This window comes from Apis florea, unplaced genomic scaffold (genome assembly GCF_048593485.1).
Source record: "Apis florea isolate Af1SG1 unplaced genomic scaffold, ASM4859348v1 contig_2492_pilon, whole genome shotgun sequence".
In the NCBI taxonomy this organism is placed as follows: domain Eukaryota; kingdom Metazoa; phylum Arthropoda; class Insecta; order Hymenoptera; family Apidae; genus Apis; species Apis florea.
Genome location: NW_028256593.1, coordinates 618,948 through 643,876, shown reverse-complemented (window position 1 = coordinate 643,876; position 24,929 = coordinate 618,948). Strand labels below are relative to the sequence as shown.

Sequence of the window (24,929 nt, the reverse complement as noted above, 5' to 3'; positions counted from 1 at the left end):
TTCTCCCCCCTCCCTTTTTCAATTCGAAACTCTGTAATTTCATTTATTTACTTACGTCGATAGATTTTTCACGAAAAAATGTTTCGAGGTAAAATTCTAACCTAACTTATAGATTCGTGTATTTTTCGAAGAAAAAGTTGATGATTTTAAACTTTAACTCGTTAGACATATATTCACAACATCCTATATTTTAACATATTTCACGTACTTTATATCCAAAATATATTAATTTCGTTCGATTTCTCTTCTTTCAGATCGTGTCGGCGCCAAAGTATCTCATGAAGTCGACAGGCGACAGCGGCAAAGTCGGGGAGCGATTGTCGAGCATAACCGACACGGGATCGAGCCAATATCGCGGCACCAGGTGAATCGAAATCGAGGAACACCCGCTCCGAAGCGAATCCAACTTTCGTACCATGTATAAGATCCTTCGACGCGGTTCAAGCCGCGTTTTCGTTGTCTGTGCGGTCCTTCTCACTTTGCTGCTATGCTTGTACTACGTGAATCAGGCACAGGCGCCATCCACGGGCCCATCTGCGGGAATTCTGAACGAAGAGCTCAGATACGACAGAGGTCTTACCTCCATCACGCCGGATTACGTGGAATCACCGGACGCCAAGGTCTCGTTGGACACCTGCCCCATCATTGTGCCTAGAAACGTGGATATCGACACGCAGCAGGAGTTCGAGAAGTTCGATTTTCAAGTAAGTGACGATCAACGTTAGAAACGGAGACTATAGGTATCGATACGACATAGCAGTAGAGAGCAGACTATAGAGGATCGAGTTATATCTAGAGAGAATACTAGAGGGAGTTAGTATGATACTAGGGAATTATAGACAGATTAGTTTTTCCTAAGAACAGTTGGTGGCGTTGACGTTGACGTTGACGTTGGCGTTGGCGTTGGCGTTACTTGTATCGTGTAAAATATTAAAATTATGTGGTTTGTCTATTTTTGACGTCGCTTCGCGAAATAATACTATTAATTCTTACACAGTGCGTATGAGTTAACGGTTTTATAAGTGTATAATATAACGATGAAAACAAAAAGGAATGAGTTACGATGTCACGTAGTCCTGTTTGCATCCACGTTTCTGACAACAAAATCTGGTGATGATTGGTAAGTCATTTTTGCATGGATTGTTCTTGTCGTCCAGCGATCGACTTGGTGATACTTGTTAGGTTAGGTCCACACTGTTTTTCGTGTACACAATACACACAATAGTTCACAAAATATGTTTGTCGATAGTGTGGACACTTTTCGCGAATGATAAATAGTGTGCAATGAATTGGTCAACGAACAGTGTTTGCAAATAATATTCGTTAGCGAGTATACGTTTTAAGAAATACGATTCACAGATTCGTTCATGATATTTTGAAAAGTGATATTTGTTCTTTATTTCTAAACAAAATGTTGAATAAATATTGAGAAAATTAAATTATCGAACAATGCGACAGTTAATTAGACGATTAATTGGACATTGTAATAAAAAAAAAGGAAAAAAATTTGTTGATTTTATCGCGCGATTCGCACGTTTTTAAAAAAGTTTGCGAAAACTTTTCGCGAAAGCTCTTTCATACAAGTTAACTTTGCGAAATTTCTTTGTTTTCATTGAAGAATAAGAGATAACAACTTGTTATGCCATGAAATTCGGAAAGTGTAATTATCCCAAGGGAAGTCGGTCTTTCAATTAATCCCCGTGCTTACGGTTCGCGAATATTTATGCTGGTCAGAATGATTCAGGGACAACGCGCGTAAGTCCGGTCGTTTTAAAAGTGCCGCGTCATTAGCCGGAGGAACTTTTCTTTCTTCGTTCCCTCCAGGGAGTCTGCGGACTTTGCCGATTTAATGGACGACCCCTGTAACAAGGAATTCTCTCTTTTTTTTTCTTCATCTCTCTTTTTCTTTCCTCTATCTCCCTTGGTCTTTGCTTCTTCTTCTTCCCTCTCCGAGCCATTGAATCGAAAATAATTTAGCAGTTTGTCTCGGGCTTCTAAACTCCCGACCGGAAAGTTCGCAAGTCCCGACGAATTCGCGAACTTCTTCCGGTCTTTGGATTCGAACGAGAACGCTTCGTCTTTGGGATAATTTAATATCGCCGGTAAATTGGTCGAGGAAAAGTGAAAATTTTCGAAATTTTGTCGTATGTTTATTTTTAAACGTTATTTTTAATATATAAGAAAAGATATAAGTTTCGTCTTTCTAAATAATGGATTTATCTTTTTTTCTATTTCGAATTAATAATTTTAAAATTATGAGGCTCTAAATTACTCCACACAATCGTACTTAGAATGTCAAATAGAGACAGAGATATTAAATGAATCCAAATAGGTTATGTTAAATAGAAAAATAGATATCAAGTGAATCGAAATATATAAATCTATTATTTCAAACAGTATAGTATTACATAATGATCAAACGATTATTTCAAATAGAGACATATAGCTGTCAAATCAATCTATATATGATCTGTTTTAAAATATATATGTTATGAATTCAAATATTCTAATAATTAAATATAATAGTTATACAATATTCATAATGTTCAAATGGAATGATAGATTATTAAATAGTTTAATGAATAAATATAAATATTTAAATGTTTAAATATAGGTAAATTATATCTCAAATAAAGATATAAATGTATCTAAATTCAACATTTAGATATTTGATATCTCAAATATTTGGGATACGGAAAATAGAATAAATTCAAAATTCGAAATAGGGATATCGAATAAATATAGATCAGATAAACAGATAGTTGTATTTATAGTTAATCAAAAATTATCAATTACGATCGTTTGATATAAAATTTTAATTTCCGTGAAAAGAGATACCATTCACGTTTCATTTAAACGTTTCTCGATTTTTTTTATTTCCTTTTATTATTTTCTATCAATATTTCAAACACGACGTGTAGTACGAGAGATAATTGCGTGTGTCGATTAAACTGGGACAACAGCCTGTATTCTATTTTTCACTCTTCCATCGATGAACATCGATTGCAACCCACGCACGTCCCTCTGACAATTTATAAGGTTTTTCAACCCGTCCCTGATGCAATTCTGATATTTTTCGAGTCGATCCTTTGAAAAATCCGATTATCTCGATTTCTATTGCGAAACATACGTACAGCCAGTCAAGGATTTTGACGATCAATCGCAAAAATTTTCGTATTTTTATAATAAAATTCATTTATAACGAATAACTCGAAAAATCAAATTTCGATAAATATTCGTACAATAATCGATTATACATGGAGCAATTTATCTTTCGATGGAAATTCTCTTCAAATTGCGTTCAAAAAGTCGAGCTTCAAATTTTTTATCATTTTCCTCATATCATATGCGTGTAACTTTACCCGAAAATACAATTTTTTACAACGAGGTAAAACAGAGTATTAAAAGCATCTGAATATTTTATAGTTTAAAACGTTGTTCCATCTCGTGTCATTTAAAAAAAAAAAAAGAAATTGATTGTTTTCACTCCTTTACGACGATTTAATTCCATTGAAAGAAATAAATGTATATAAAATCCTCTATTTACCAATTTAACTCGCTTTATACGTGTACCAAGTCTTCCCTATCTGACTGTATCTCAGCTACGAGTCATCGATTCTGCAAATCGAGCGAAACATTCCAACGAATTAAACGTTCAAACAGATAATTCGAATTAATTCCGATCGGAAACCGGAAGTCTTAGTTGAGCTACAATTGCGTCCAATTGTGGAAGATAATTCGGTGACGAAACAACACTGGTCCATTCCAGCAGAGGTAAACGAACCGAATCGTTCAACCGTGCATTAGACTTTCAAATTTCGTTTCGAAAAAAAAAAAGAAAAAAAGAATAATAATAATATGAGATAAACGTAGACAAAGTTTTAACGATACAGCCCGGGAGCAATATTTGAAATAACGGCTGTGTGGGTCGTTCGTGCGAGCAGACGACGATCGTTTCTGGTTCCAGTTATTGGCGCATTTCGAGTATCGTGAAACCTTCGAAATATCATTCCATTCCGAATTCTGTGCGCGATCGAAAATGTGACGAGAATGCCTCCGTGCCTCCTCTACAAGGCTACGAGGCTAACGAGATTTTGGCATCTTCTTGCACGATCCGAATTTTCCTTCTAATCTTTCGCATTTCGCTCGTGTCCACCACAGAATCGTTTCAAATTACGAGATTACGAAATTTCGTAAGATATCGTCTGATGTTCAATGGAAAAATATTGGGATGATCAGCGAGCGTTAGAATAACTGGCTCGAATGAAACGATTTAATCCACGTGCTTAAAATATAGCTTCGGGCGAGTGTTCATACGTTTTGGAACAATCCGTTTCATTCATCGTCGAAGTATTGAAATTGTGGCGTCACGAGTGAAATTCCCTAAGTGAATCGGGATCTTTCGAAATTTTTTTTTGCCTCACGACGACGTGAAACGATGAAAATTTCGGTAGAATCGAAATATTATTATATTCGTAGAAAGTTTACGGCGGTGATCAAATCGAGCGGGTTTAATTAATACGCTCGATAATAATCACGGAATGAAACGATTTCGACGAGTGGTATCACGCGCGGGTAGAGTGCACTTTACGGGAGATTGAGCGGGCAGCAATCGGGATCGTGTTAATTACGGGCTCTCGAAACGCGTAGTTGCGTTAATGACGAGTTCTTCCCCGTCGCAGCTTCGATGCATGCCCTCCTCCCCCCTCCTCTAAAATCGAAAACCCTTTGAACGATTATCGAATTCAAATTCTTCAAATTGTTAAATCGAAGATATATAATTTGCACATTGTAATTTGAGGTTATGCATACGATTATGCAGTTAAATTATTATTTGTTATTCCTTGATCAACAATTGACTCGTTCCTTTGAGAAATTCGTTTATTATTTTGAGGTTAGGAAAGTGGATGACGATTTCCAAGAAATTCGTCTTTCCTTTTTCTTTTTTGCGTACATATTCGATCCAGGTGTTGCAATCCCTAGCACTAGTTTTGAATATTTTACACGCGAAAAAAATCGATAACCTTTTACTTTTGGATATCCTCTTTTTAGCCAACGTTAGCAATACGTTCGTACGAAATCGAGTATCACTGTTTCTTTATTTTTCTTTTTTTTTTTTTTTTTTAAATTCGTAATTTTAACAAGTACAATTCAGTTTTTGATCGATCGCGTAGAAGGAAAAGATCGGCGATATCCAGACGGCGTTACATCACTGTCGAAAATTCGTTTTTCGAGCGTCAGCCGAGGATCGCGCGTCATCCGACAGCAGATAGAAACGAAGACGAAAAGCCTCGCAATTTAGGGTTCAATCCCCCCCCCCCTCCCCCTCCTCCCTGCCTCTCTCGTACGGCTCCGGTGTACACCGACGGGCTACGTTTCGCAATTTGCCTGAGCAAACCTTTCCAGAAATTCATATCCGTCGTTTCCCTCCCTCGAATCGCTTCTTTCTCACCCTCTGTCATACTTGAGCCGAATAATATTCGTGTCCTCCTCTTCTGTTCAGGAGTCGCGTGCCAATTACTTTTGGATCCAAGCACTTTCTTTCTTCTCTCTCTCTCTCTCTCTGTTCCCCATATATTGCATCCCCCCTCCCCCCCCCCCCCTCCTTCTGATTCTGATGAAACTTTTCAAGGTTATGCGCGAAGTTGGCAATTTCTTTCTTCAGTTTTTTGCTTGTATTCTTTCTTCGGCAAGTATCTGTGATGTAGATTAGACTCGGGTTTGAATTTGGGTTAAAGATTGGGTCAAATTTTTTGGGGATATGGGAGGATAAGGATAAGGAATAGATTCTATTCTCCAAGAATTTGAAATCGGTTATTCAAAATTTGATCAACCTCGATTAGAAAAATTAAAATTACGACAAATTTCGTAAATTCGTAATATCCTGTATATCCTGTACAAATTTATTTGTATTTATATTTAAGAAGGTTACCAATCGACTCGGTTTTTTTCTCATACTCGATCAAAATTCTTCAATATATCAACTCGCCATTTTAGAATTTGAAAAATAAAATGTATAAATATATAAAATAAATTCTACCTGCATCTCAGCCCCTCGATCAGTGAAAATCTAAAATAATATGTGTACGTATAACACACATATACTTTATTTTATATATATACACACACATTTAAGCAAAAAAAAAAAAAAAACTAAAAGAAAACATTACAAACATCCCTAAAATGTAACAAAATATCCCTAGAACGTAACACCAATGTGTAAATATATCTATTTATAATAATAAAATGTAGGATACATAATGCAAAGGGTTAAAATATAATACAATCGAGTGCCCTTCCTGTCGAAGGGTTTAACCGAGAAACAAGATCGGCCGTGATGAACGGCTGACCCACAAACCCCCATAACGCGATTAATCTCGGAAACCTTTGAGCCCCCACTTGCCACGTTCCGCAAACTCGCCGAATTTCCGCCCATAATTCCGTATCCGGTACAAAGAGGCGGGGATCACGGCACGTAAAGATAGAGAGAGCGTACGTAGCAATCCTGGAATCCTCTCAAAGACGTGACGCTTTGAGCAGACCTCCTCTCTCTCTCTCTCTCTCTCTCTCTCCACGATGCGATTGCGGATTCGATTTTCGAACCTCGATCGAATTTCTAATCCGATCCCGAGAACGTTTGCACAGGTAGTTGTGCACAGGGTGTTCCAGAAACGTTGCCGCGACTTTCGTTTACTTTCGTTTGTTAATGGCTGGCAAAAAGCACTTGGAGAAAGGAAGAAAAGTGCAAGCAAGCAACGCGTCTCGGGTAGAAAGTACGTTGAATATTGTTGTTTGTTACGTTCGATGCGTTTTCTTCGTTGCTTGCGCTTGTTCGTGCGCTGCACGTAGCCATCGCTACCGTCGATCGAGTGGTGTTTGGTTCTTTCGTTTGCGTGAAAAAGCTGCATTGACAGTTTTTTTTTTTTTTTGGAGGGGGGAAGGAAAATTTTGGTTGAAATTATCTCGGAAGTCGTCAATTTATCGAGACACCTTGTATATAAGCGAGATCTGCGACACGGATCCGTTTGGCCGCATTTGGAATTCTCGGATGGAGGGAAACCGATCTTCCATCCGGCTCCTTATGGTGATGAAATTGAAGCGGTGGGCGTGACCGGTTCCCTATGAAATATATATATATATATATGTATAAATAATACTTGGTGGATCGAATTTCCACCAAGACTTCTGGGGATCTGTACTTTCTCGCGTGTCTCGTTTCGCAATTTGACTCCTTTCCTCCTTCTCCTCCTTTTTCTTCCCCCTCCCTACAAGTTCTGGCTCTGAAGATCGGCCATCTCGTTTTCGAGTCGACCCGAGGAATTTTCTCTGGTAATAAATTTAATTTGGTTGTTAAACGGTTTAAGTTTCGTATCGATCGGTCTGGATTTGGTTTAATCGGGATAAATGTAAGCTTTTTGTTTGAGAGTTGGAATTTAGTAATGCGGGGAGAGTGGGCCGGAGGTGTGGATTTAATCAGGAATTGGCCGAGTTTAATCTAGACTTTACTTGGGTATCATGGATTTGGTTGTGTCTAATCAGGGATAAAGTTCTAGTCTTCGTTTAGACTTAAAATTTAAGCAGTATCAACGCCGACGCGACGTAGATCTAACCCGAGAATCGAGCAAGTTTGATCCAGATGTAATATCAATTTGATGAAATCTAGTTGATCGCAGTCGATAAAATTTCGTGTAGAAGTTTTTGAAAAAATTTAACCGTATAATTTTCGATTCTTGATCAGACTCAACTTAAATAACAGTGAGCGTATTCTGAAAACGTAAGTCGCATATATCGAGACTGAACAAATCAAAATCGAGTCTAGGTTGTAAGTGATAATCTGGATACAACTGGATTCAATCAGATATAATATGATCGAGCACAATCTGAAGCTAACTAGGCTTAGTTTAAACTTAATCAAGCCTAATCTAAGTCAAACACGCCTATGGTTCAGAGTTAACCAGATCTAATCTAAAGGTCAACCGGGCTTAATCCAAATGTGACAAAACTAAATCTAGACTTAAACGGATCCAATCTGTTTCAATTCCACCGGCATAGGTACATATGTACTTATATTCCTTCCTAACCTAACCTAACCTGACCCTGACCCCTATCATTCCGATTAACGATCCCTGATAAGGGTCCCTGATCGTGGAATTAACCGAGATTCGATGGAAGAAATACGTCGATCCCTTCGCCTAATAGCGATTATACGACGACACGAGCCGCGTTCCATCAGATTTTCCCGGTCGTGTGGCGGTCGATTACATCGGGATCAAATACGATAACGAGGTCCTTTACCCAGTGGGATTAGAGGGAGAGACGGTTGGATGCCTTTTGCGCGGTTGGGAGGAGGGAGAAGACAGAGAGAGAGAGAGAGAGAGAGAGAGAGAGGATCTTCAATCGCGCACAGGTTTACTTATTCTTCACGCTCGATGAGATTGTTCTGCTTCGAGGATCGCGTTTCCACGCCTGTCTCTGGAAAAATCTCGAACTTCTTTTTCCCTGTCCGTTTGTGAATCGAACCGCACTACCGGTTAAATCATCTTAAATTGGAACGTTATGGGCCACAAATGGTTTTCAAGATTACGAATCTTCGTTGCAATGTATGACTTTATGGAAACTTTAGAACAACGATATTACGAACGTTTATTCGCATTATTAAAACGTATCAATGAACTTAAGATTAACTAAGAAGAAATTGGAAATATATGGTAGGAAATTCACGATTGAAGATGAAAAGTTTAGATATACGCTTTACGCGGCCAAAGATCGCATCGGTATAATAGAAATCTTCATTATTCATGGAGCTATGAGAAAGACTATCTTGAAAGATAATTCGTGGCCAAGATGGCGACCCGTACGTGACGCCAGTTTTGTCGATCAACGCCGTGCTGCCTGGAAAGCCGAAATTTCGGGGGAAAATTCTATTTTTCAAGTGCAATTTTTCAATTATTCCTGAAAAACTCGTTCGAACAAAGGAGTGGGGCGTTCGTGTGGTGTGACAGGAGCCGCGAAGAACGTTAATTGTATCGCCAGCGGCGGTTGCGATAAAATTACGAGCAAGGAGAATTTCCCTTTGCCGGATTAAAGCGGCTTTAATGGGATTATCTCGTGTTTTTGACCCGTTCCCCATCCTTTTATCCATCCGTGCAAAAGGCCAGTCTTCCAGACTCCTCTCTCTCTCTCATTTCTTCTCTTTCTTTCTTTTTCTCACTAGTTCGATTCTGCTATCTCTCTCTCTCTCTCTCTCTCTCTCTCCCCCTCTCCATGGAACTCACTTTACGTGCAGCGCTCGAAAATTTCCGAAGCTATACTACACTCCCAGTTCAATTTCAACATGCCTGTGACCCGATTCTATCGTATTCCATGACGAAATTCCCGAAGGGGCCCGATTAATCCCCACCCACACCGAACAAGTAAGAACCGAAACTCGTAATCCCGATAAAGGTAAAAATTTCCTCTCTATGGAATTTTACTTTTCCCCGTTTCGAGTTTTCCGGAGTATGGAGAAATGTTCATACAGTTGTTACATTTTTTAAGGCTTCCGTCGCGTAATCCGTGTCCACTAGAAATTACATTTTCATGTTTCACCAATATTGCAGATCCGTCTATATTCTTTTTTCTTTTTTTTTTTGTGAGCGATGAATGTATTGAAACGAGATTGTCGGTTGTACAGAGTTTTAAATGTCGAAATACTTGGATCGAACGATCGAGAAGAGGTTGTTCTACAAAAAGTCTAAAAAGTAAGTAAGAAACGTGGAATAAATTTTTTTTCGTTCAAAGCTTTTTAATTCTGTTTGAAAATTAGGTTAAGTATTTTTGATCATCATAAAACGAGTCCTCGAGTATATTATTCAATAATTGCTATCAATTATTCTCTCTATTTCGAAGAATCATAATTAACCAAGTTAATTAATTAAATTTCTCGATTATAATTAATTACTTACAGGATCCATTCCTCGCGAGCTTGACGGAAATCGACCAAATCGATCCTATAGATCCTAACCTAAACTCATCTTGGAAACTTGAAAATCTTTGACGAGGCGTTTTTTTTAAAAATCCCTGCTTCGGATCGGAGAGAAACGACAAAACGAAAGAGATAAAAATGGAAGAGAAAGAGAGAGAGAGGAAGAAAAGAAAAAGGCGTGGAGAGAGTAATTCCGGAAATACCTTTGCAAATCAGTGCAAGAGCCGCCCGCTTCTTATTTCTGTCGGCTCGGGCAACCAACCAACCCCTCCCCTCTTCTCCTCCCCACGATTCCTCGAGAAGCGACGAGGAGAGAAGATAAGAAAGAAGGAGAGGGGGAACAGCTGGTCCTTTGAGAAACGTCTTGTGTTTCCTCGTGCCGCTCGAGAGCCGCGATGCCCTTTATGCGAGCGTATATAAAATACATAAGGGCTCTCGAGGCTGAAGCTGCGCCGAGACAGGATTTATGCCGCAATTGAACGAGTTCGAAGCCGTGCCCAGCCAACTTTTCTCCCCTCCTCGTCGCGGGGAAAATGCGTTTCCTAGAGATTTCGACGGATCGGAACTATGAGACCGGATTTACGAGTCCTCGGTTTAACGAGTTGGGCGCGCGATTCTCTATCGATGCGGCAGATCCGAAAGTTTCCTTCTCGTTTTAATCCTACACTCCCGTGGAAAGATTTTGGATTACGCGTTGTAAAACTCAAAATTGGCGAATTGCACTTTTGGTTTGGAGAAATTTTAGTTTTAGTATATTTTTGGTGGGAAGAGAGTGGTGACTAGGTTATCGAAGGTTTTATGGAGAAATTTGAGAAATTTATTCAAATATTCTTCTAAGTTATTCACTTGTAATATTTAACAGATACGATATATCTCAAGGAATGAAGCAAATAGAAATTTAGATAAGGAAATTTTTAATATTCTTTTGAGTGTAGAAACGTAACTTTTCATTTTCAGTTTCTCAGTTGATTTTGAAAAAAACATTGTTATGTTATCATTTTTCTTCTCAAGTATTTTAAAATTTCTTTGCAAAATTCATCAAAGGGACCAGACTAGAAGAAACAAATTGACAAGTCTTCTGTATTAATTTCAATAACGTTCAAGTTCAAATAAGCTTAAAAAGAATAATTTTGTATTCCCATTTAGTATTTTTAACTAATTTAAAACTTTATTACATTAACATCTTTCTTTTAAAGCGTTCTATAGTTATTTTGCAAGTAAATTTTTTTTTTTTAAATGATCCAGGAAATAGATCTGCATATGTCAATTTGAAAAAGGTGCAAGGTTCAAGTATTAGGACATGTGGAAACACATCTATTAAAAAACACAATTCTCACTTAGCTGCATTGTTATATGTCTGAGACATTTTCATATTATCATTCATCTTTTCTAATCTCTGTACAAATAACAAATCCGTTTAAAAGATTAAAGATCATGTAAGCGCTTCAGTTTCAATAGTAACTCAATTCCAGATCTACATATATTCATCCAGCCTCTTCATTAATTCTGAGACATTCCGTTACAATCATATTTCTTCTCTCCTAATAAGTAAATCCATTAGATAGGTTAGACCCAGTGGAAAGACAGACTGGCTTCTCATCAGTCAGAGTAATATTCGAGGTTGACCGAAGGTATGCGGCCTGTCGCCACATTGCTCGTCCACGGTTATCCACGTATTGTGACCCAGGTGGAGAGGAATGCTCCATCCTAGGAGCATTCCTGCGGAGTTCAATTAGGGGGTTCGGCTCGTTACACGCGGGCCGAGGTGAAAACCAATACTCCGCTCCCTTGGATCTGGTGAATTAGAACGTCGGTGTCTAATTACACGGTGTACAGCCCCGACGAAGTACAGCACCCAGGATGGATTCATCCGTGAAATATTGCGCCCATTTCGAACCCTCGAAACCACCACCGACTCTTTCATAGGCTCTTGCCTTCCCTTTTTTTTTCTTTTTTCTTTTTTTTTTTTTTTATTTCTGGAAGGTTGGAAATCTACTAGAGATTGGTGAAATTTCGAGGAAAGTTTGGAAAGTTTTTTTCCATTTTTCGAACGCGTCTCGTTAACGATCGATATTTACCACTTGAATTCGCGATTCGCCGATGTGATTTTTAAAATAAAAATTCATTAAATTTCGAGATTTATAAGAGTATAAGAGAAGCTAATCTATTTTTTGAACGTACTTGAAGATTAATAGACTCATATATTTTTACAGGTATATGAAATTTCGAGATTTAAGAGTTTAGAAAGTTTTTCCATTCTTGGAATGATTGATACTTTCTACTTAAACTTGTGATTCTGTGTTGATCGATGGATAATACCTATTTTTATTATTTGATTCTTTTTGTTATCGTCTAATCTAAAGAAATTAAAGATTCATGAAATTTTTCCATTTATGGAACATGTCCGATCAATGATTGATACTTACTATTTAAATTTCTCTGCCGCGATTAGTAAAATTGCAGATTTTTTTTTATAGAAAATTTTTTTTATTATACGTTTACGTTTTAATTTAAAGAAATTTCAAGATTTTCCCGCTTATCTGATCGATAATCGATCGACTTTCTACTTAAACTTCTGCGATTCCGTGCGATCAACAGATGTCATATTTTTATAAATATTCCATTCTTTTTCTTTTCATCCACATTAAAAGAAGACAAAGATTCCTGAAAATCTATGGAAATTTATCCATTCTTGGTAACTGTCCGATTAACGATCGATACTTTCTACTTAAAACTCTCTCCATTTCAATCGTTCGACTTTATTTTCCTTTCCAATCGAGTTAACGAACACCTTTCAACAGTTTATCACCGTAAAATATCTACCGTAAAATATTTCGAATCCAAATATAATTTAAAAATATCCTTTCTCGCGTTCCACGTAATTTTATACAAAATTTTTTGAACAGTGTCAGTAAGGCCAACCAATCCTCTCTATAGACCTCGATAAATTTTGGAAAATCAAGGGCGGGGGGCTCGAATTACACTCCGCAGTGATAAAGCTCGGCGACTGGGCTCCCTTCCAGCAGTTTCCACGACAAAAGAGGGACAGTGGAGGTTGCGAGCTACGCAATCTCCGCCGGTATCCTCGCCGCTTGGCTGAGCAATAAGGCTGGCCCGGTCTTCTTCGGACAACGTGGTCCAACTTTTTACGAGCGAAACGCGTCTCGTTCATCCCCCTTGATTCGTTCGATCTAGACACCACCTCTTATCGTCCATTTCCCCCCCCTCGTTACCTAGTCATATTTATTAACAGGATCATCATTATTATTCCCCCTCTCTCTCTCTCTCTTTAATTCTCTCTTTTCTCGCGTATTCTATTTTCGACATTCGCAAAAATGTGAATATCGTTTTTTACGCAAAATGAAAGCATTATCAAACTGTTTATTATAGGAGATATTTGGAGATGTTTTAGATTTAATTTTCAAGAAAATCGATGGGGAAAAATTTTTAAAAAAGTATTTCTTGGAGATTTCTTCAAGTTGATCGTTTGAAAAAAAAAAAAGAAAATCAAATCATGAATTTTTCTTTCAATTTAATAGTCATAGCTATTCGCAATACACAAAAAATTTTAATCGATTCTTGCTATTTTATATCAAGTAGATATCTATATTAGTTGTTATATTAATTGAAAAGGTGTAGTTTGTATCAGTACATTTTAGATCCATTCTATGCTCTTACTACTTTAAATAAGAAAATTCGTTGTAAAACGAAATGAGGTTGAGAAATCTACGTTTAACAATAATATAGATAGTCGTGTTAAGTAATGTCACGAATCAAATCCACCACCCTTCTTTTCTCTTCTCAGCAGTAGTTGAAATCGAGCAATGAATCGAGCTCCAGATTGTAAATCAATTTTATCCTCTTACTACTTTAAATAAGAAAAATTCGATAGATTAAAACAAAATGAGGTTAAGAAATCTACATTTTTAACAATAATATAGATATAGTCGTTTTAAATAATATGTTCGTCCAGCGTGTCACGAATCAAATCCACCACAGTTCTCTTCTCAGCAGTAGTTGAAATCGAGCAATGAACCGACCTCCAAGAGGAGAATCTTGTGGGTAAGATGACATCGTGATAGAGAACAGAACTCCAGATTTTAAATCAATGTTATCCTCTTACTACTTTAAATAAGAAAATTCGATATAAAACAAAATGAGGTTAAGAAATCTACATTTTTAACAATAATATAGATATAGTCCTTTTTAAATAATCGTTCGTCCAGCATGTCACGAATCGGATCCACGACAGTTCTCCTTTCTCAGTAGTTGAAATCGAGCAATGAACCGACCTCCAAGAGAAGGATCTCGTGCGTAAGATGACGTCAAGATGGAGAACAGAAGTTTAGATTTTAAACCAATTTTATCCTCTTACTATTTTAAGTAAGAAAAATTCGATAGATTGGATATATTGATGCAAAATGAGGTTAAGAAATCTACATTTTTAACAATAATATGGATATAGTCGTTTTAAATAATCGTTCGTCCAGCATGCCACGAATCGGATCCACGACAGTTCTCCTTTCTCAGTAGTTGAAATCGAGCAATGAAGCGACCTTCAAGAGGAGGAGGATCTCGTATGTAAGATGACGTCACGAGGACATTGTGGAGAACGGAAGTGGCGAATCGATTCTCACGGGGCGGAAGGAGGAAGAGAGGAGGGAGTGTAATATAAGGGGGGTAAATAATCAAAGGGGTGGTTCTACACGCTAATTTATTTCGAAACTCTTGGATCGTATCGCGTCTCACTTTCTCCACAGCGAGAAGGAATAACGTTCGTTTGAAATAAATCTACCTCCCCCCTCACCCTTATTCCCGCCCTTTCTGGCGAACCATGGAACGTTCGCGTGTAAATATTCCGCATCGATCAAATTGCTTCGACTGCGTGGATTATCCTCCCTCCTTCTTGGCCCGATAATGGGTCGGGGAATCGTTTCTAAGGGAAATTGGAATTTTTTTTTTTTTTTTGAATTTCTTTCGCGGGATAGAACACGCCCTCTCGTGATTAAATCCTGGAATTTCGTTTCTGGACAAATTTTACGTGCAATTTTTCTTGTCGCTGGTGGACAATTTTTTCGAATGTGAAAAAAAGAATATATCGGTGATGGGCAAAATTTAATAGTTGAATAATGTCAATTGGATGAGTTACTTGTTATAATTTATTGTTCGAAATATTTTAATGATAATAATTGTAAATGATCGAGATTATTGATGAAAAATGGATCAATTATAACACGAGTAAATGTTATTTTTAATAAATTTTAATAAATAATTGTATATAAAACCAATTAATTTTTTCTATTGTAAATGGTTATAATGTTAAATTGAAAAGAAATTCATGATTCGATTTTTTTTTTTTTTTCAAACAATCAATGATTTTTTTCTCAATGAAATCTTTTAAAAAGATACTTTTTTTAAACTTTCTTGAAGATTAAATTTAAAACATCTCGTCCATGGATGTAAATAATTCGATAACGTTGGATTCTCATTAAAACGACATTGACAAAATTTTTTAAAATTCTTTATATTAATTCACAATCGTAAATTGAATATAATCCGAATCTAATCGCCTGGACCATCGTTAGTTCTAAACCTAATTTCTTTCCAATTTTTATTTTCTTTCCATCTAAATTACTCGTCCAAACCCATAATTATAGCAAAATAATGAAATCGAGGATCTAAATTGATCGATCCAAAATTTTATCGGATTTTGGCAGCGAATGTCCATTAATTTGAATTGCCTCGTTAGAATTTTTTTTATACAATTAATATAGATTTCTACTTGATATAAAATAGTAAGAGCAATAATAAGGATTGATTAAAACTCCTCCAAATCCACAATTACAATAAAGTAATAAAATCAAGTATCTGAATTGATCGATCCAAAATTTTATCGGATTTTGGCAATGAATGTCCGTTAATTTGAATTGCCTCGTTTCTTTACGCTCTACAACTAATATATATTTCTACTTGATATATAAAATAAGAAGAGCAATCGAGTAGGATTTTTTAAAAATACTTTATTAATTCTCGCTTAAGTAAAAAAAAATTCTAAACCCAATTCTAAACATCCTTTTCCATTTTCCTCTCGCCTGAACTAATAATAATAATAATACACTCACGAGATTCGAATCCAACTTGTTCAAATATCATCCGAAATGAAATTTCTCCGGATGATATTTCTCGATGGCATTGCGGAGAGGAGCCACTTTGAAAGACGCTCGAACAGAGGAGAGAGATCGAACAAAGCAATTAATAATAAAGGGAAGGGTCGAAGGGCAAGGGCTGTGCGAGCCGAGAAGAAAGGTTGGAACGTGGTCCGTGGAACGGTTTTTCAGGCGTAGCCCGTATAAAACGGGCGATAAGTAGAGGCCTTGGGTGAAAAGACCGAGGGAGGCTTTGATTCATCGAGGACCACTTCCCTTGCGAACACTTTTTTCCCTCCCCCAGTCTGCGCCACGTCTGCCCTCCCCTTTCCTTTCTCTCGGTTGCCTGGCTTCGTTTTTTGCCATTCCACGTCAGAAGCTCATCGCGTGAAAACGCGCATCCACCTTGGCACCGATCGCGAAACCATTTCTATCTCTCCCTTTATCGGGGGCTCGATAACGTATACCGGGTGTACCGGTTGAATTTCGAGTGTGCGGTAACAATGGTGGAATTAAAATCCTGGTGTATGTAGTTATTAATTTGGTTTTCGAATAAAAGTTAACCTTTCGATGTTGGTTTAACGCAGACCTGGTCAAATATTGATTTAGACAGTGTTTAAATGTAAATTGAATTAGACTCGCTCGAAGCAATTTGAACATTGAGCCTTGGAATAATGTATTTTCGAAGTATTCGATCGAATTTTTGGATGTGAAATTAAGATCGAATTTTTTTTACCCATCGTAGAATCATTTCGAAAAGGTTTAAGTATAGGTTGGGTTAAAGTTTCAAGGATGGATGCAGATTGAGAAGAAAATTTCGAAAGCCATTAAATGAAATTAGGATCTGTGATTCGTTAATCTTCGAATAATACGTTCAAAATATTACGATCGAATTTTTATTTTTGACTTGAAATTAAGATCGAATTTTTTTTACCCATCGTAGAATCATTTCGAAAAGGTTTAACTATAGGTTGGGTTAAAGTTTCAAGGATGGATCCATTGAGAAGAAAATTTCGAAAACCATTAACTTAATCTTCGAAAATTCCATTTCTAAATGGTTTAAATATAAGATAATTAAACAAAACTAGGATCTGTCGTTCATTTGACTTAAACTTGGAACAACATATTCGAAGTATTACGATCGAGCGTGAAATTAAGATCGAATTTTTATCATTTCGAAAAATACAGGTTAAGTTTCAAAGATGGATTCAGTTTGGATGGGAAAAGGTGGAGGAAAATTTCGAACGGCATTAAACGGAACTAGGATCTCTTATCCCCGTGTGTATCGCGTGCGTATGCGCGCATCATGAATTTTCCAATAAGAGCCGCGTCGAAGACCATTTTCTCGTGTCGCCACGGCCTCGGCATATTTCTACCCCATGGAATTTCCCTTCCGCATAGTTTCTGCCCTCCTCGCGCGTCCATCGTTGAGATTCCACCCTGCTCCATATCAACTTCTTTCCTTTATTCATTCGAGCGTGCAGGGGAAAGCGTAGAAACACACACGTTGGAGTATATTAGTTTTTTTTTGAGACGGCGTGCACATTTGTTAGAGAGTTTTATTTATTTTACTTTTATTTCACTGCCCCGTCCAACGATGGGATGAAATTCTCATTCGTTAAGTTGGATAGATCGATATGAAAATTTCATAATCTTGTTAATTGTTCGTTAAAAGTGAGGTTATGCCTTTTAATTTTCATCTTATATTTACGAGGACACTCCACTCGTTGAGTTGAACAAGGTTGTAGAAATTTGTAGCCATGTTAGGTTAGTTTATATACGACGTCGAGGTTGTATGTTTCGAAATTTTCAGAAAAGAAGGGAGGGGAAAGTAGTGAATGATTATTTTACTCGGTTCAACATCGATTCGTCGATAAGGGTGTGCTTGTTAATTATCCCCGCCCAGTAATGGAATCGCGTTGGTTGCACGATAATCCGTAATGAATTTTAGTAAATTGCCGCGATAATGAAATGAAATGCGCTTCACCGCCTGTTTACGCTGCTCACGTAACAACAACGAAATTGAATGTGTACGTCAAAACAACACTTCTTTTATCACAGCCATGTATCACGACGCCATATTGTCGTGCCAGCCCAATAATAACCTTTCCCTAAATTTGTAACAATTTCTTACCTCGACAACAATTTTTCAACACCGATTCAATTAAACTTTTGCTTAGAAATTATTTATCATATTTCGTATATATTTCCTTTTTTTCCTCCAGCAATTTCATCGATCCAACTTATCCAATTCCTAGATATTAAGCTAACCTCTCAGTTGCACACACACACTTCGGTGAAACCGAATAAAAATATTCCGTGAATGAAAATAAACGATACCGTTGAAAACTCGTTACCGTTAAACAATCTAACCTAACTTTTAAACTGTGTTTCTAACTGTGTGCGCTGCTCCCAGAGGTCGGGGTGTATCCCCACTCTAATCCCATTTCCTTTCGAGTTCCGGCGCTTCCGGTTTTCACGATTTTTGTTATCCAATCCTGGCCAGAAAAACGTTCTTAAAATTTTTACGCAAGGGAATAAAATATTTATCGTTTATATATACGTATACGTGTGTGTTGGAAGTAGAGAGGAGGATCGAAAATTTGTTGTCCCTGGAATCCGTTTTATCGACTTCCGGCGCGCGTGATATGCGAGGAAACGAGGGGAGAGGCTGATGGAAAAGTCAATTACTATCTCGCAGAGGGACAAATCTTTCGGGACGATAGAGAAATGGAATTTATCCGCGTTATGGATCTCGATATCTTTGTGTTCGTGAGTGTACAGTTGGTGAAATCGATATATAGGATGGTCTCTCGTTAATTGACGCAGGCTTGGATCCATCGATGGAGATGGATGGGTATTTCAATAATTGTCGACCTTTTTTTTTTTTTTTTTTTTTTTTTAAATCTTGGCGTATGAAATAGGGAGGAATGTTTGAATTTCGTATTTTATATAATTTAAATTTATATAGAAATGTGTTTGATAGTTGAATTTCTGATTGAAAAAAAAAAAAAAAAAAAAAGAAAAATCTTTGCAATTTTTTTCGATGAAATAATCGTACAATTATAAAAGTGTTTTGTGTTTTCATTTATTTACTCCTCTTTTTAGAAAGAAATTCAACAATACGTAGATACTATTTTACATTTAAATACGTTTAAATTAAAAATATATTAAGTAGCCAAAGTGTTTAAATTTGTCGAATTAAGTGTTTGATCAGTCGAGTCTAAATTTCGAGAGCTTGAAATCTGTTCATTAAATATGAGTTTATATTATAATTTAAGTGATTTAAAGAAAATAGGTCTTAAAATAGCGTAGAATTAAATGTCCGATGTTCAATTTGAAGAACTTTATCACCAATATCGATTTCCTCGATTGTACTTCCCCGTACATATCGTACGCTCGATGCACGTTCGAGCTAATTGTTCTTTGTAAAATAAATCGAATCGCAAATCCGAAGGGGGGGTAGGGGATTGGCTCATTGTGCCGTGTTTCGATTCGCAGTTTTGGACGCGAAGGTGCAAAAAGTCGGATTCAAAGCGAAACGTGACCGCTCTCTCCCACCCCTTGAACGTGAAATTATACGTAAACTACGGGTCAGAACAATGTAGTCCGTTTAATGGAGGCTGGAATAAAAGCCCCGATTCCCGTGGAAAGTCTGGCTCGAACTAGCGATGGCTTCGACCCACTCTCGAATCCGAACAAATTGTCAAACTTTTAAACACTCGTATAAACACTCCAATGACGTTCCAACACTCGGTTATTTCTTAAAAAAAAGAAAAAAAAAGTCATTCCTATTACTTTCCACGAATATATTTTCCTCTCTCTTTTTTTTATTTTCAATTATTTAATTTACAATATTATAAAATTACAAAATAATAATAATAATAATAATAATAATAGAAATGTTTGAGAAAAGATTGCAGACGCGCAATTAAGATCGAAGAGATTAGAAAGCTCGAGCTTGGGTTGTTTTCGACCCAAGCTTGAATATCGTGATCCGTGCAAAAAGCCCCCACGTTCCTCGAGATGAACACAGAAGTCCGGTTCCTCTCGCGGTAATGGATTTCGTCAGCTCGTCCTTTGTGCACGCGATTCATCCACAATGACGCTTCTTCTCGTTTGTCTGGCCTCGCTTTGTCATCGCTTGATCCCTCCTCGAACGCGACAAAGCCCGAGAGAGAGAGAGGGAGGAGTGGAGTGGCCTTCCTCTGCGATATTCGCTTTTAATTAATTCCGTCGTTTCACCCGTTCCTCGACACGGAAGAGGTGCGTGGCTTGGAATTTTCTTTCGTTCACCGATCGGTCGTCGAATTCGCGAAAAGGGAGAAAGAGAGAGAGAGAGAGAGAGAGAGAGAGAGAGAATGAGCGAGTACAATGTCCCGTTTGTTATACGATACCTTTGTCCGGAAATGAATTTAGAGGAAGAAGGGCGAATCTTTCCATGTATGCATTGTTCGACGATGGTTAATTGCGAAAAACGTGGAAGCGGGCGTGCAAGTGACGCGCCGAATCACCTTCGATCCGATGAAACAGCCTTTTGTGCTCGCGATTAATTTGCAGCTGGACGAAACGCGACGTTTCGTTGAACCGCGTTAACGCGAGCGCCGCGGACGGTGATCGCGCGAATTAGTGCGGCGCCATCAAACCGATGTGTACGTGACGTAAATTTTTTCGTGATTTCGAAATTAGTGATTTTTGTGATTTAATTCGTTATTGGGAGACTCGTCGTTGTCTGGCAATGGATATTCGAGGTATTTATTGAATTATTCGATATTCGAGTATCTACATTCGCTATTTTATATTCGATATATCCGCGTTAACGCGAGCATAGCGTATCGTGCGAATTGCTGCGACGCCATTAAACCGATGCGTACGTAAACGCGACGTTGATTTCTTGTGATTTCGAAATTAGGATTCTGAAGTGATTAATTCGTTATTGAGGGACTTGTCGTTGCTTGAGAGTGAATATTCGAGGCATATGTTGAATAGTATTTCGGTATTTCGAGTAATGATGGTAACTGTATTAATTGCTATATATATATATATATATATATATATATATCGATATTTCTGTGTTAACGCGAGCGCCACACGAAGCAGTCGCACGAACTACTGCGGCGCTATTAAACCCGTGACGTAGATTTTTCGATAATCTCGAAATATATTCGACAATAATTAAAATCTTGTAATCGAATATTGGTATTCAAGTCTGGGTATTTACCAACAATAATGAAAACTCATTAATAGTAGACCAAAATAGATCAATTTCACATATATCTAATTACCGATATTCGACAAACCCGATTATCAATATTCATCGAATCGCTCGCCCAATACTTATATTTCGCGTTCGTTGAATTTAACGTCCATTTAACCGTCTTAATACCGTTTTAATCACAGCCAATGCCACAACGCACGCGCGTTTATTTATCATTTATTTAACAATTCCTCTCTCGTTTCCTTTTCACCTCCCGTCAATCCCCTTTCATCGCGTATCCACCTTCGTATTCACCCGAGTCACGTGTCGGAAGTCTCGAAATCGGGCACGTCACGGCCGTGATCATCGGCACGACCGTTATATTCGACCGTTTAACCGTTTTAAATCGATAATCGAGAGGGGTTGGCGCAAACAAACACGCGGACAAAGAGGGATTCGAGGCGCGTGTTTGCTCCGGCGAAACGAAAGCAACCGGCGGGGCTAACGAAGCGTGATTACATAATTAATGAGAGTTTCAGCGGCGTCGAAAAAAACTCGAACGTTTCTTTCGAAAACAAACCAAGTTTCATGGTGTTGGTACAAATTCTCGAGACAGTGATGGGCACACAAAATTTAATAGTTATAGAATATAATTATTTCGACGAGTTCAAAACAATAATTGCAAATAATTGTAATAATAATTGTAGCGAGGAACGATCGATATAGGAATAAATGATATTCGAGCGTTTTAACTTGGTAATTACTCGTAGCAACTTTATTTTTAGAGATTTTTTAACTAGTTATTCTGTTTCAAGAATATTCCCTCGTTTCGTAAATTATTTATTCGACTCTGCTATGCGTCCATTGTTCGGGGAATTATTGCATGGAAGGATTATATTCTTTCTGGTTATGGAAATTTAAAACGATCTTTTTATTTTTTCCTCTAAGCGAGTAGTATTAAGCAAGTAAAATGTTGTAATAATAATAACAACAATAACGATATAACGTAAAATAATATAAGAGTATAAAAATTGAAATTCCGTGACAACAAAGCGGAATAAATATGCAAAATATATATTTCCACTTGCTTAATGCATCGAGGAAAATAACGAAATATTATGAAAACATGTTACGCGAAAATTCCAGAAGTCCAGTTAGCGGGATGAGAATACCCTTTATATCCCCTCTTCTGAATCCATCAAGGAAGAATTTTAAAATAAAAAAAAAAAAAAAAAAAACAATATATAATACATCGTATAAAAATTCGATAACTCTGCATACTTTACCATTATTCAAAAAATACGATTATCATCAAAACCACTGCGAAAACTACTCTCCATCTATTCCAACGATCGAAGAAAATTCGAAGCTCGGTTATATACATGTAGATGCTTGGCTCGAGGGAATCACTTTCTCGTCGTACGTTAAAAGTCGTTAATGGAATACGTGAGGCCGATCTGTTCGTGACACCGCACAATCCGGCGAAATTAACCTTAATAAGCCTGTAACCCCGTCGTCGTTTCATTGTGTATAAACCGATTATTAGCGGCACGAGAGGGTCCCGTGACTCCGAACCTGACCCTGCGCCGCAACATCTCGCAACCCTGATCGCTGATCTCGCGTTTCCACCACGCGTACGTCTTGCCTTCGCCTTCAATGACGACCGCCGTTAATTAATCCACCGCGAAACTTTCCTTCCTTCCTTCGTGTTCCACGCCATCTTTGGAAAAGTTACTGTTTCGATCTGTTGTAAAGTTCACTGAAATTTTATCTATGATTTTATTATCGAACGTTGCTAGCAGCGTTACTTATTCCGTAGCCCGCGCACTCACGTATAACCAAAATATATCCATTCAGCTAAATCCTATATACATTTCTTATTTATTGTTCACCATAACCAACCAACACGATCGAAGATACAATGAAACGTAGCCGTCGAATATTGTCGTTTCATTGAGATAAACACGAAAGGAAATTACATTTTAATCCTCCGTTCCGATTAAGCCTGAAAGAAACGAGGCTTGTTTCTCTCTTTATCATAGGATCAGGATGATTGGACAAACGTCTGTCTTGAAAGTGGCAACCAAATTATTTCATTTTACGATATATATTTGGAGGTTCGATCAGTTTTACAATCGCATTGAATTCCCATCCCATCTGGATAAATGTAATTCGCAAGTTGAATATCATTTTTCCGCCTAGTACGATTCCGTGATCTGATAAAGCGAAAGTCCACTTTTATGAATCGGGCGATTCGACGCGCGGGGTATTAGCGAGGCTCGTCGAATTAAATTGCCGGTGTTTATTCTGCAGGGACGACACACGTAGCCCGGTTATTCACAGGCAAATGAATTTCTGTAATCCGCTCCTTTCACGGCCTCGGCCGGATATTACGGCTCACAATGGCCGTGTCACTGTTCTAATCTGCTATTCTTCCTCGAGTGTCCACCTCCCGAAATGCACACTTCCTTTTTATCGCGCCTATCTGTCGTGTAAATAAATAATATATATTTTCACGTATTTTTAAGTTTCCTTCGGGGGATCGATTCTAGAGGCAATTTGTTTTTGCTCAAGTTATTTTAGAGCAATTTAAGTTAGGCTGTCACACACCGCCATCTTTTTACGAACACTTTTACCAATTGTAATTGTATGAATTTGAAAATGAATTATTACTATTCCAAAGATTTAATCTAATAGGATATATTCTCTACGTGAAACCAGGTTGTAAATTTTTGAATATTAGAAATAAGAAAAAGGTATATATCGCGTTCCGAATTAGAATCTAACCTTGAAGAAACTTAATTTAATTTCGTTTAGTCGAAGGTTGAGCTTATTAAATGAAACGGTGCGAAGTTGTTCAATTTAATCAAGTCAACGTTACATCGATATTTTAAATTCGTTGAATTGTATCAACGTGCTAATGCTATACTTTACAATTTGCCGACCAAGTGTTTTCGAGAGGTGTCATGTGACTTTTTGAAAGAGTTCAGTTTACCAAAGATGCGTGCAACGCCGCGTCGTGTCACGTGACTCGGTCGAGGACTCGTTTTTCTCGCGAGTTTCGAGCAAGGGGAGGGGATCAAGGAACTCTCGGCTCGGTTATCGCCGAATCGATAACCAGGATCGCGATAAACACTCTTTTCTCTCGACGAACGTGCCAGAATCACGCGAGCTTTCAACGCGCACACAACGGGGCAAATTGAAATTAAGCCCGCCATTTTTCTACACAGCATGAACATTCTGATGTCCAACCGTGCACGGAGGAAATGTCAAGTTCCGTACGTTGTTTCGAGAGCAATGAGATGTTTGTAATACAATAATTGATATTTCGAGCGACATTTGATACTCGGATATATGTCGCAGGAAACGTGTTAATTATATAGGGAAATAGATGTAGTGAGAATTATTCGATAATTATTCGAAACATTTATCACGTTGTATCTAACTCGAAATTGTTCTTTCAAAATATAATAATACGCAGGAATTCGTATGTTGATATGATTATGTATGTCGAACAATATCAATAATCGGTGTACAATTTAACTGCTGGCGTATATCGACATACATAGACGTTATAAACTACTGTCGTACAATAAGGTTAAAAATTCAGTTTGCCATAGCG

At 37.6% G+C, this 24,929-nt stretch overlaps 1 protein-coding gene across 6 annotated transcripts in view; it reads left to right on the top strand.

The window, feature by feature from the left end:
- alpha-Man-IIb (alpha-Mannosidase class II b) overlaps positions 1-24,929 on the top strand; it is a 134,720-nt gene that overhangs the window by 62,013 nt on the left and 47,778 nt on the right. For 5 of the 6 annotated variants that reach the window (XM_086905883.1, XM_086905884.1, XM_086905887.1 and 2 more), the window contains one exon: positions 255-704. In XM_086905883.1, the coding sequence (XP_086762009.1) occupies positions 417-704 (288 nt within the window). In that variant the 5' untranslated portion in view covers positions 255-416. Of the gene's footprint in view, positions 1-254; positions 705-20,738; positions 20,862-24,929 lie in introns of those variants that run through there. The other variant, XM_012487285.3, reaches the window with a different exon arrangement.